Here is a 13,372-nt window from a genome sequence, read left to right on the forward strand (position 1 = left end):
TTTGTTTGTTTCTAGCCGGAAAAGTTTTAAATTTGATCAGGCTCTCATGCAAAAGTAGGCAGTATAATTGTTAGAAATTTTAAACCTTCAGTAAAGCGGGAAAATTTCAAACAATATTTTGTTAAGACATTTTAATTTTATTTATTAAAAGTCATCATCACTCAAATCAACAGGCTTATTTGCTACAGCAGTGACAGCAGCGACGTTAGCCATCATTTTATCGCCGAGGGCAATTTCATCGTCGTCGTCCGTGCCCAAATCCGAGTCCTGACCTGCGCCAAGCAAAAGATCAGAGTCTGATCCAAGCAGACTCGCACTGTCGTCGTCCTCCTCCTCCAAACCGGCACCAGACATCGTGCCGAAAACTCTCCGTCCCGTTCCTGGAACTGAAATTTGTTAAAAAATGTTTTTTTTTATTTATAAATTTAAGAGAAAATTCACCATCCATTCTCGAAGGGGCTTTTAAAGGTTTGCTGTCATCCTCTATGGCTGCGAGATTGTCAATGGAGTTGTTGTCCAAAAATTTCATTTCCTGCTCCTGCGTTTTGGACGCTTCAAGCAGTTTCCTCGCCGCAGCCTTTTTTAATTTAATAAATAATTCAAAATCTCATCAAAATAAATTAATCACAATTTGTTCCTGGTGGCGTCGTTCTTGGGCCTGCTCCACCTGATTTTTAGCCTGTTCAAGATAGGCTAAAATCCTGTGCTTGACCACGTACTCCTCCCACAGGACGGCTAGCTCGCCCTCCAGCTTCTCGTATTCCTCCATGAACGCTGGTCTAAAATTTTTAATTTTTTTTAAATTAATTTTTATTTAAAATGTGAGAATACCTGACTCGCTGCATGCCCTCCATTCGTTTCTGTGTACGCTCCAGCTCGAGTTTCTTCTTCTCGATTTTGGCGTCGAGCGCGGCCTCGGCGCCGGCGATGCCGTGAATCTGGCGCTGCACCTCCTCCATTTCAGCCTTGGCCGCTTGCGTCTGCTCCTTCACCGCCTGCTCCGCTTTGCTCAGCTCGATGTGCTTCGACAACGCGTTTGACCGGGTTTCCTGAATGAAATTTTATTTAAGGAGCTTTTTTTTTAAAAAAAAATTAGAATTCTTACTCGCAAAGAAACTTCTTTGTTGAGCAACCCGTAAAAATTGGCCCCTTTTGTGGTAATGTCCGAGGCAAGCTGGCGGGCTAATTTGATGTCATCAATCTGTTTTAATTATTCCAATAGATTTTTCACCCCTTTTTACACGAGTCAATAATATACTTTTGAGGAAATGTCCACAGGAACATAACTGGCGCCTTCGTCATCGTCATCATCGTCCTCTGATTTGTCACTTTCCAATGCGTTGTAAAGCACTGTCACGATTTTCAGCAACTCTTTCACGGCATAGTTGTCCGCCTGGTACAGCCTCTTCGTGTTCACTTTGATTTGCACCTTCAGAGCCTTAAAAAATTTATTAAAATAAAAATATACGGAAAATTCAATTGATAACCAGCATTTCAGCCGCAGATCGGATGAGAAGAACCCTTTGCTGCTCTGTCTCGTACTCAGAAGGGATGTCAATGTCGAATTTGGACAGGAGCCACACCAGAATATCGGCCACGAGCGGAAAATTCGGCTGGCGGAAGCTCTCAATCGAGATAAACCTCGGATATCCCAGTGTCCGCATCATGTCCGTGAAACCTGCACCGGTTTTTGAGTAAAAAATAAATTTCATCATAGAAACTCACTTCTTAATTCGAAAAAAGACATTTTTGCTCCATTATGTGCCGTCGCCGTCTCGCCGCAGGAATCACAGACAGAATTCGCGCGCCTAGTTCTGAAAATTTGCAGCCAGGTGGCGCCGAACGCTCTTTCAGGAAAATCAGCCAATCAGCGCTCGGCTCTTATTCCGCCTGGTAATGTGTAATGTAAACAAAACAAACGTGAAGCCGGATAATTTCCATCTAGATTATTTGAGAATTTCATTGGAAAATTGATGGTTGAGGGGGTTGTCACTGCATTTCCAGCATGGCCTCGAGTGAAGAGACGGCGAAAAGACGGAAAGTCAAACATGTCAGGCCGAACGCCCTGTTTGAAAAGTGGATCACTGAGTGGCGAGACGAGGCCAAGGAAAAAGGTCTGCAAACGGCCTACACCTACAACAAGGTCTGCTTATTTATTTTATTTCTGTATGAAAGAGACTTAAATATTGAGAAATTTGCAGGCCCTGGCGTCCTTGAAACTGTATCCGCTGCCTTTCAAGTCGGGGAAGGAATGTTCGCTGCTGAAAAACTTCGGCGCAAAACTCTGCTCCATGCTGGACAAGAGGATCGAAGAGTACAAAGCCGCAAACCCCGATGACACAAGTGAGTAATAATGTAATTAAAATTTAAAAATGCATAATTTTTGTACTTTTCAAGGGTTTTCTAGTGAAGCGTCAAGCCTGCCAAAACCATCTCCGACAAAAAAAGCAAACTCGCCCAAAAAGCGACGTGCTCCTGCCAAGAAAAAGCAGACGCAGCCTGAAGAGGACATTGTGGAGGATCTCGAGACTGTTTCCGTGCAGATTGCCCCAGGGCAGGTCCAGGTCAAATTGATCGTAGACTGCAGTGAAACGTAATTTAATTCGCAACATTTTTGCTGAAAAATAATAATTTAAAAATTTTTACGCACAGTGCGGCACAGAAAGCTTCTCAAAAGATGACTGCGAAGGAGCTGGCACTGCAGGGTATTCCGTACGAGGTGCGAGACCTGAATGTGGGTGATTTCCTTTGGCTGGCCATCGCCCCTGACGGAACTGAACTCGTTTTGCCTTTTATTGTCGAAAGGAAGAGAAGCGACGATCTCGCGCACAGCATCAAAGGAAGTCGATACCATGAGCAAAAAGTTAGTTCTATACGCTCATTTTTATTTTAAAAGCCTTGCTAATTTTTCACTACTTTAAAAATCACCTACATCTTCAAAATGAAAATTAAATTGAATTTTTTTAGTAATAAAAGGCTTAATTGTTTTATATTTTTAATTTCTTATGCAAAGAAAACGTTAATTTTAATTTGATCAATGGCTTGATTTTATTCAATATTATTTTTTTTTAATAATTCAAAATCTTCAAGTAGTAACAAAGTTTAATAATTATGAGAAAATTGCAATAAATAAAAAGAGTGTTATAGTTATTGAAAATAAATTAGAATTTTTGAAATAATTTACATTTTTACAGGTCTAATTAATTTTTTTGTTCAGATGCGGCTGAAGATGTGCGGTCTGAACGTGATTTACCTGATTGAAGCTACAAAACATCACACAGCTCTGCCCCAGGAGACGCTTTACCAGGCGCAGACCAACACCAACATCGTCGACAAGTTCTGCGTGCACAACACTTCCAACGTCAAGGAGACCGTCTCCTATTTGGCCACCATGACCAGGGTTTTGCAGAGAAAAATGAGTGTTAGAAATAGAACTAGAACAACTTTAAGGGGTTGTTTCATTTATATTTGTTTGCAGGGGAAATTTATTAAGAGCTGCGGCGTGGATGACAGTCCCGAATATTCACTTTCAGCCCAAACGCTTTGTCTTTACTCATTCAAGGAGTTCCAGCAAGGATCTGTGAAAATTGAGGTAGGAATCTTTTTAAAATAATATATCAGTCCCAAGAATTCTCTCTAAAGTGTCTTAATTAAACAATTCACACTAATCATCATTTTTATAGAATTTCACGGTGCGGGAGATGTTTGCTCAGCTGTTGCTGCAGATTCAGGGAACGTCTGTGGACTCAGTTTATGCCGTGGTGGAAAAGTTTCCGACGCTGGCGCACATGCGAGGCGCCTTCGCCAACTGTGATTCGCTGTCGGAGAAGATCGGGCTGCTCACCGTGCTGCAGTTCGGCTCCTCCAAACGCAGTCTTCCTTATGAGGTCGCCAAGAGGATTGTCCACTTCTTCACGGTCCGTGACTTTGAACAAATTCAGTGACACTCATGTGAAGTTTGGAAAAAATGGACACTCTCATTGTCAGTGCGTCTGCTGATTACTGATTACTGCTTAATAAATATTATGTTTAATGGAATTTTTTTAACTTATTCTCAATAACATTTAGTCAAGATTTGATGTCAAAAAATCTTTATCAGTTATAAGATAATTTAAAATTATTATTTGATGGAGTTTGCGAGTTATAACACTCAAAAAGTTACTCCTTGTGGAATTTCAAATAGGAAAATGGCTATGAGAGCTTTATCAAAAATCTTTTCAATTTTGGGAGCAGATGAAATTTATAAATTTTTGCTTTTGATGAAAAAATATTTTCTGCCTAGTTTCCCAGAGAGGCCGTTAGAAAAATTAGTTCAAAATTTCGAGGATGACAAGTTATTCAGCCCTTAATAATTTTTGAATTAAAGAGGATTCATATACTGCAAAATCCTTGTTGCCAATGCATGAATATCCCTAAGATTTCAGTTGAAGCCAAAATTAATCCAACTAACTTTGTAGCCACTCGTCTAAAAAATGTACAGTGCTACTTGGATTAATTTTGCTTTTCAAATGGCGAGAACTGTCTTCTTACTTGAAATCCTATTTTATTTCACAACAAATAGTTTCCCTAAAAGGTTCATGCGCTATTGGACAGACCTCGACGAGATGGGAATAGAAATCTGCGAAAAAAAATGTGGTCAAGCGTCGTAAATTTTAGAGAAAATTTTAAAAAATTGAACTTCTACTGTAGCATGTCCCTTTTTTAACTCTTTCAAATTGTATCGATCAACTGCTTATTGCATCCAACAATTACGTATTCAAATAATTTTGTAACTGTCCGGTATCGAATCAATTTAATATATTAAATTTTTTTAAATCACGCCAGGATATAAAATAAAACATTATTTTTATTATCAAAAAGGTTAAAATGTATTTAAGTCACACATAAATGCGCACGTTTGAGCATAAAATAGTATTTACAGGGGGATGACTCTCAGCACTCGGGACTCAAGGCACTTATGACTATTTACACTTGCAGCTTTTTTAGTCTTTTCACTGTTAATTAATCAAACGAGCCTACTTCTTGTGGTACCCTCCGTGGCCGCCGCCACCGCCACCGCCGGAGGAGTGGCCGCCGGCGTTGCCGAAGCCGCTGGAGTAGCTGTTGGAGGTGGAGTACGCCTGGCCGCCTCCGTGGCCGCCCGCAGCGCCATAAGAACCGTGACCGCCAGCGCCGTGGCCGCCGCCGACGCCAGAATCGTGGCCGCCACCACCCAGGCTGCCGCCGAATCCGCCTCCGTGGCCGCCGGACGAGTAGCCGCCGGCGTAGTCACCGCCGTGGCCGCCGGCCGAGAGTCCGCCTCCGTGGCCACCGACTGAGAGTCCACCTCCGTGGCCGCCGGAAGAGTAGCCGCCGGCGTAGTCACCGTGGCCGCCGGCCGAGAGTCCACCTCCGTGGCCGCCGGACGAGAAGCCGCCTCCGTGGCCTCCGGAGGCGTAACCGCCGCCGCTGGAGGCGTATCCGCTGTGGCCGCCGCCGCTAGAGAAACCACCTCCGTGGCCGCCGGCCGCGGAAAATCCACCCCCGGACGCGTATCCACCCCCAGAGGAGAAAGCAGCGGCGTTGTGTCCGCCCCCATAGCCGTCGGAGGCGTACGAGTCGCCGTGGCCGCCTCCGGAGGTAGCGTAAGCGCCGCCGCCGCCACCGCCTCCGCCGTAGTGCTCGACGTCATTGCCGCCTCCGTAGCCGCCGCCGAGGCCGCCGCCGTGGCCGCCTCCATGGCTCTTGTATGACTCCTTGATGGTCGGCACGTTGTGGTGCACGTGCTCGTCCACGTGGTGCACCGTGTAGATCTGGTTCTCGTGGTGCACGTCGTGGTGCAGCTCCGGCACGTGGATCCGGATGTGAACGCTGCGAAATTAATTAATTAAAATAGTGATTTAATCTTTCATCTAAATGTAAAGAAACATGAAGCACTTCTAATTGTTTACTTGCATATTTCTTTAAAACAATAACTATTGTATTAAGCATAGTTATTAATTTAAAAAAATGAAATTAAGATTAATGATGGGAGTTTTAAAATTAATTTTAATCATTGGTCATTTTTCATTGTACTATTTAGATTTTTAAATAAATTTATGAAATTAAATTTGGGTTTAGATTAAAGATGACTTTATCATTGATTATTTTCTCGTGGATTCCATCCAGTAAAAATTAAATAAAATGTCGTTACAATTTGGTTTTGAATCTCTGCATAGCACATAAATCAATAGTGAAAATAAATTTAAAATTAATAGTGTCATAGAATTATCAACGTTATTTAAAATTTAGAAAGTGTAAACCCAAACATCCTCCATTCTCTTTTTAAATTTTCAGAGTGCGTACACGCATGTCAATTTAATCCCAAAATAATTGGAATTATGCCTAATCACGTGCGTGTATATGAGTGAGTGAAAAATGATTTATGCGTCCGCGTGTAATACATTTCCATCAAATTTTATTTTTTTAGAAAGCTGCTTAAAATGCAGCCGACAATTGTTGGCGTGACAATAGGTGATGCTGCCAATGCTGAATAATAAAAAAGCGTTTACACGCCCATTCCGGCTTTTAACACACACGTATTAGCGGTTAACAGAAAGCCGCAGACGTCGGCCTGGCATAAATAATAATAAGATATATCGTCTAGGCGTGAGAAATAAACGACTCTGCGGTCGAAACTCTTTTGTTTAAACAGGAGACTGACACTGCTGGATGCAATCGATACTCACTGTTCATGTCCGCCGAAGAAAAAGGCGCTCGCGATTCCGCACCAAGCCGCAAGCAGCAAAGACTGGATCTGTATGAGCAAAATTAAATTAAGAAGGCATGGAAAAAATTACAAAATTGTTATTTGTCTTCTTCGTGATAGGTGAGTTCAAATCTTATAAAAATTACCGAAAAAATTCGTTAGTAAAACCCTTTTTTTAATATATGAGCAATATTTTTCCACAACTATCTCCTATAATTATTTTTTACTATTATCAAATTAGTAGTACTATAACTTGGAGCAGAGAAATTGCAGAAAACTGTTATAAATTGTTTAAATACATACAAAACGCCAGAAGTGGAAAAATAAAGATAGTAGACACCCAGAAAACATAAATATATCGTTTGAGCTTTGTCTGTTATTTGGTAGCGTCTACTTATAGAATTAAAATTTAATTTAATGTTTTGTAATTAATTTAAACATAAAAGATAATAAAATAATTTACCAAAAGAAAACCAAATTTAGCTTTTATTTATGAAGTTATAAAAAATAGCAACATGCAATTGAAACATTCTTGTCTGGAGCGAGTGAAATTGAACAAGAATAATTCCAGCAGACGACAGCGGTAATTATCGCTGCGAGTTCGTGATCGAGTTGGCTCTGGAATTCGTGACGCGTTCATTATTCCAGAGAGCAAGAGAGAAAATAATTTCGGACACGAAAGGCTGCACTGAAAATTATTCTCTGCTGACCGCGTAAAAAATCACGAATTGACCGCGAACACGAAAATTATTGCTAATTTCTCTTCATGCCGTGCGTTGAATTGACTCTTAATTCAGGTTAAATATTTCAGTAAATATTTGCCCTCTTTTAAAAAATCTGAAATATTTAAAAACCATTTAAAAGCTCAAACGTTTAATTTCTCCTTTTGCCACGCGAAATTAACATTTAATTTGCAAGTAAATTCAGGCTGACACACGAGTAAGAAATTTCAGGGCGGTAATGTGTGAGAGAGTAAAAAGGTGTACATTATTATTATTTCCACGAGAGTGAGTGAGAGAGAGAATTGAAGAAACGTGTGCATCCGCGGCGCGACTTTGAGATCGTGAGAATGGCGCGAACTTGAACGAACACGACGCCGGTGCACGAGATGCAGATCGTCATTAGCAGAGAAAGTAAAAATGAAAAACAAGATTTGATTTCCGACCCCCCGTGCGTGGATGAGTGCAAAACGACGAAGGAACACGCGTCGCTGCTCGTCTTATCTCACGGATGAAATCAAAAGCGAAAGAAACGCGTGCGGAGTGGACCACACACACTCCATCTTACTCTCGGACATAGTGTGGGAGAGAGCGGAAACAATAGAACTGCTCTTAATGGTGCTGCGGTAATTAACTAGTTGCTTTCTTCATGCAAATTGACGAGTAAAGTGCTGGAGAAAATGCTCCAAATTGTTCAAATGTGCAAATTATTAAATTTAGCATCGTAAAACGTTTTTGTCTTTAATTTTAAAATTATTTTTTTATATAGTCTGTGAAATATAACATACTAGAGCAAGTAAAATGACTAAATTGATGTATAGAAAGAAATTGTTTATTATTATCCGTTTTAAAGGTGTATATTTCAGTTTGTTGTGAAGCTGTAAAATAAATTCAGTCGTCTTAAAATTTCCAAATTGTGATCCGATTGTTTCTATGAGAAATAAATGTAATCCCACGATGGAGATAAATTAAATAAATTCATAACATCAATCAATATTCGGAGTAAACCAATTTTCGAGCCTGATTTTAAATTAAAATCTCCTAAAATGTTATTTTAATTTTTATAAATTTATTAATTTAATGATTCCCAATTTTTTATAGACTCACACCTGCATTAAAAGCATTTACAAATTTTGTAGCATATCTGAGAATATTGAAACGTTAATCCCTATTAAAATTTTAAATTTGGATCGCCCTTTAGAAATTTTTTTCCTAACTGAGCAGCATTAGTCTAAAATTAACGTACCTTTTTAAATTAAAATGCCTTCATTATCACTAAACCTGACCCGTAAATTACAGAAAATAAATTTCAATGATTTGAAATAATAAAAAAGATCACATTTCACATTTTGAGAAATTATCCTTAGAAACCATAACAAAATGACGTGGAAATCGGTACTCACAGTAAATTTCTGCCTCATTGCTGGTGCTTGTGGTGAGTATTGGCGGCTGTGTGTATGTCTGATCGGCGCGGAAGCGAGCGTAAAGTGCGAGTAATAAACGAGTGCGTGGCTGTTATATATATAAGAGAGGCGGCGAGTGCGTCTCGCTCCTCACCACTTCTTTTTGCCCGCTCCATGCGCCTTCAAACAAACGCGCCGGGGAGACGTAGAGGCGCAGATCGGAAGGAGGAGAGCGCGCCTTTTTCCCTTTTGCCTTGGGAAAATCAATTAGTTAAATTAATTGATGCATTGTGCCTAATCCATCTGTCGCCGCGCGCCGCCGTTGCACTGCTTTTATAATTTCTTCTAACTTTCGAGAGCGGCGAAACTGCATCAATTAGACGTGCCGAGCTGTTAATTTGTTTGCCTATATTATATACAGGATGAGTTTGGGTGTGTGGGATTTTGCATGCAAATTTCCGGCGTTTGTTGCATTAATTAATCACCGCGTCTGGCTTTAATTTTGCACTGGGAAAGTGAAACTTTTTCTTCATATCGTCTCCACTGCACCAATAAAATTTATTGTTAGTAAATGATATGAGAGCGAAGAAATTATAATTTGCTAGCAACAAAAATTTAGGTATGAATATGAAATTTAAACTCGTGTTTCCTTCCATTATTTATCCAATTATTGTTTTATGTACATTTTTCAATATCGGATTTTAAAATGTTCATATTTTTATACAGCTTAAACGCTTTGAATTTGATTTTTTTTTTAATTTATGCGGGTCAACTATGCAATTAAATCGATAGCAGATAAAAATCTTATTGAGAATTACAAGTACTAAAATTATTTAAAATGATATTTATTTTCAAAATCATTCAATCGCCTGTTTAGATTAGATTTGTCTTGTGCAATCTTGAAATTATTCAATGAGATAACGGTCAGTGAGGTTTAGCTTCCAGTCTTTTAAGGATTAACGCATTCATTAATTTTCGGCTTCCAAAATAGTTTAAAAATTATGAGGACTAATCTATTTGATTCCATGCTAAAATTAAAATGGCATTTTTTTCATTGCAAAAAATTGATTAAGTTTTTAATTTGTAAACAGTTGGTTTATCTAAATTTCTTGGATGGAACTTTGTATAAATATTTTTCGAATATATTCTGTTTAATTTGCCAGCAATTCCTACTACCATTTGGAAAATTGTTGCTATCTGTCGCAATAACAATAATAAGGAATATGTATTATTTTTTAAATTAATTATTTTGATAAATAGTATTTAGGACAAGCTGATATCATGCAGATGCGCTGTTGCTGCTCCCATATTTTTTTAGTAATTGTTAAAAATAAATAATTGTTTTCTCCTACTCTCTAAATCAAATATCCTGAGAAAAGGATGCCCATTAATATCGTTACAAACTGTTTTGTAAGTGAATTTAACGCTATTATTAAGATCTAGATTATGAGTTTTCTAATGTTTGGTGTTCTTATTTGTAGATGGCCAATTAAATGGTCACTTTGTGGTAAAAGTTCTTGATGGTCGATTGTTTTTAAAATTTCAAATTAAATAAAAACAATAACAAAATAAAAATAGTTAAAGAGGAATGATACTGCAAAAGCCTGGAAAATGCTTGTTGCCAATGCATAAACTCGTCCCTTAAGATTCAGTTAAAGCCTAAATTGACCTAAGGAGCGCTGTAATTTTTTGAGAAAATTGGCTGGAAAGTTACCGTGCTTTTCAAATGGCAATGGCTGTCTCCTTACTTGAAATCCGATTTAATTTCAAAAGCAAGAGTTTCCCCAATAAGTGGCATACACCGTTGAACAGATCTCGACGAGAGGAATCGGAATATGCCAAGAAAATATGTTCGAGCACTGTAAATTTTGGAGAAAATTGGCAAAATTTGAATTTTTATTGTAGGAATGTCATTTTTTTATTATTGCAAATTGTTGAACAAATTGTTTATCGGTCAATTGTTTAAGGCATCCAACAATTTAAATAGTTTTCAATTGTTGCCCAGTATCATTCCACTTTAAATAAAGAAGTGATTATATTAATATAATAAATTAGAAAAATGGGTTGAATCAAATAAATTCAATATTTTTCTTTTAATAATCTTCTGTAATAAAATTTCTAAAAATACATATTTTGCACATTTTTATTTATAATTAATATGGTACAAATAGTAAAATATTAGATTCCTTTTCCATCATAATATCGAGGGTTGAATTATAATTAAATTTGCATATGTAAAAAATAAAACCTTAAAAAATTAATCCAGATCAATATTGTCTTACCTAAAACAATTGAAATGAAATATTAGAGCATCTTTTAAAAAAGTAGTCTAATTTGCACTTGTTATTACTTTACCCATTAAATTAACCGAAAAGCGGCTTAGTCACTGTTTATTCGGTCTTATTGCATATTGCAGTGGAGAAATGTGGGGCAGAGAGAAGTAACGGTCGAGCGTGCATTTGACGTAACAAGTATATAACAAGGCTGGCTCTCGTGACAATGGCCTTCTGAAATTCAGACTGTCCATGATCCTGACTGCTGACTGACCACCAATTCTCACGAGCGCGGAGAAAAGCTGCACTGCTCGCGATTTGATAATGAGAAACGATCTGCAGTTGAAAGAAAGTAGAAGGGAGCAATGCGCTCTCTGCAGTGCAGCATCCGACCGACCGACCGACCGACGGAAAGTGAAGGGCAGCTCGCTCGTCGTAATTTTATTCTTTCTCTCTTCTCGCGCGCGAACACCGCTTTTTTCGAGCCCATCATCTCGCCGGTTAATGAGCCTCGCGCGCGCTTATCTCCGTCCGACGAACGACTCGTATGTGCGCGCTGTAATTTAGTAAAATAATCATGTGCGCGCGCGTTTGATTTCTTTCTTACTCGACGTGCCTCACTGACCGTACAGACATATTTCCGAGATTATTATAAAGGCTATTTATAAACTCGCCGCGGTTTCAACGGAAGGAACGGAACGAGAAAGAGAGAGAAATTATACATATTTACAACTCATTCTACTTTTCATTGCTTTAAATCGTTTTCATTGACTGAAATTAACACTATGTAGTCCGTGCTTTTCCCTGTAATTAGGGCTGTGTTTCAACTTTTACAACATATTTCTGGTGCATGTGTGTTACCAAGTAATGGAATTGTATTGAGTACAAATCTTGCAATTTAAATTAATAGTTTTCTGTTTAGTTTTTCCTTATTAAGTTATTTTTCGCGTCAAAATTAATTTAGAAGAGTTGAAAGAAAATAAACATTGTTGAAGACAAACATTAAAAAATATTGCAGTTTTCTGCTATTTAAATATTAACTTCAACACAAAACAGGGGTGGGTTTTCCAATTATAATACAAAGTTTAAGAAGTAAAATAAATTTTTCGTATTTTCTCATATCCAGGAATAGTTAAAAAAATTTATAATTGATCTACTAAGTATTTTGGAAAACAATTAAAAATTGTACTATTTTAATATTTAATTTTACTTTTTATTATCATATATATTTATCTACAACCTGGACATGAAATTGTGAAACTGGTAAAAGAAACCTTTATTTCTTTTTAACGAGAATAAATTTTCGGAAACCATCAGAGTTTAGAAAAATTGTTTTAAAAATAAATACAATTTGCCCTTGCTGCAATCTAACTACTTTGATTTTAAAACGAGTTTCGCTATTGAAAACAAAATTTGAAAATTCTTACTTAATAATTGAATTAAAATAAAATTAATCACTAATATTATGTCCTTTGGGGCATACTAAAAATAGGCAAACACCAAAGATTTCAAATTTTATTTTTAAATTTTATTCAAATTTTAAGGAAACTTCCCTTATATATTTACTTTGACAAGGAAGATTGCTCATTGTTCGGGATTTTAAAATGACTCAATTTTTTTTACGAGAAATATTTCTAATCCATTATTTTAATATTGCAATTTTACCGCAAGGGAATTCTGGAATGTTGCCTTGCCTGGAAATATATTTTCTTTGTAGCAATAACCTTAAAAGTAATATTCAATTTAAATATATTATAAATTTGGAAATTTCGGGATTCGTTAAAAAATTAAAAGAAAATTTTGATTATACAAAATAAATTTATTATAGCTTTTTGTAATTATTTCAATCTTTTTGCTCTACGTACAATTAAGGTTTGCCTATTTCACTTTCAGAATTAATCTCACTGGAACAAAAACGGAATATTTAAATTTCTTGTCCATTTTTTAGGCCCCTGCATAACCACTGATACTGTCGAATAGAAAAATTTCGACCACTAAACCGGCTTGACATCTCGTGCGCAAATAAGAAAGTTACCACCAAAAACATAATGTGAAATTGTAACAGTTTCCTTGTAAGATCAACAACTCTAGCTTGTAGAACATTCAAGAACACCATAATAAATATTGTTCCTGTTTCAATAAACTAATAAAGCATTTAACCACATTTCATTACACCGTCGGTATTTTTATAGGTAATAAAAGCCAAAATTAATTAACAAACATTCCGTGCCGTAAAAAAAGGTTCACGAC

General features: G+C 37.4%; 3 protein-coding genes across 5 annotated transcripts; 1 reads left to right on the plus strand and 2 right to left on the minus strand.

Annotated features, from left to right (window-relative positions):
• Positions 1–9: 9 nt before the first annotated feature.
• Cluap1 (clusterin associated protein 1) lies at positions 10–1,815 on the minus strand. 2 transcript variants are annotated; one of them, XM_065485053.1, is made up of 8 exons: positions 1,726–1,815; positions 1,488–1,678; positions 1,259–1,438; positions 1,106–1,201; positions 832–1,049; positions 629–779; positions 442–577; positions 10–380 (listed from the first exon to the last, which is right to left on the minus strand). In XM_065485053.1, the coding sequence occupies exons 1-8, from the start codon at positions 1,745–1,747 to the stop codon at positions 145–147; spliced, it is 1,230 nt and encodes a 409-aa protein (XP_065341125.1). In that variant the 5' UTR covers positions 1,748–1,815; the 3' UTR covers positions 10–144. The 2 variants fall into 2 exon arrangements, with proteins under 2 accessions (XP_065341125.1, XP_065341124.1); XM_065485052.1 differs by having other exon boundaries at positions 10–386; positions 1,726–1,814.
• Positions 1,816–1,912: 97 nt separating this feature from the next.
• Positions 1,913–4,029, plus strand: mus81 (mus81 structure-specific endonuclease subunit). Its single transcript, XM_065485051.1, has 7 exons — positions 1,913–2,143; positions 2,202–2,343; positions 2,398–2,593; positions 2,653–2,863; positions 3,218–3,421; positions 3,479–3,592; positions 3,684–4,029. Exons 1-7 carry the CDS (start codon positions 2,006–2,008, stop codon positions 3,942–3,944), a joined length of 1,266 nt encoding a protein of 421 aa, XP_065341123.1. The 5' UTR covers positions 1,913–2,005; the 3' UTR covers positions 3,945–4,029.
• Positions 4,030–4,840: 811 nt separating this feature from the next.
• Positions 4,841–8,979, minus strand: LOC135940231 (uncharacterized). Of its 2 annotated transcripts, XM_065485036.1 has the most exons (4): positions 8,850–8,979; positions 6,708–6,775; positions 5,327–5,850; positions 4,841–5,233 (listed from the first exon to the last, which is right to left on the minus strand). In XM_065485036.1, the coding sequence occupies exons 1-4, from the start codon at positions 8,865–8,867 to the stop codon at positions 5,016–5,018; spliced, it is 828 nt and encodes a 275-aa protein (XP_065341108.1). In that variant the 5' UTR covers positions 8,868–8,979; the 3' UTR covers positions 4,841–5,015. The 2 variants fall into 2 exon arrangements, with proteins under 2 accessions (XP_065341108.1, XP_065341107.1); XM_065485035.1 differs by having other exon boundaries at positions 4,841–5,850.
• Positions 8,980–13,372: the final 4,393 nt, after the last annotated feature.

This window comes from Cloeon dipterum, chromosome 3, assembly GCF_949628265.1.
Source record: "Cloeon dipterum chromosome 3, ieCloDipt1.1, whole genome shotgun sequence".
Classification (NCBI taxonomy): Eukaryota; Metazoa; Arthropoda; class Insecta; order Ephemeroptera; family Baetidae; genus Cloeon; species Cloeon dipterum.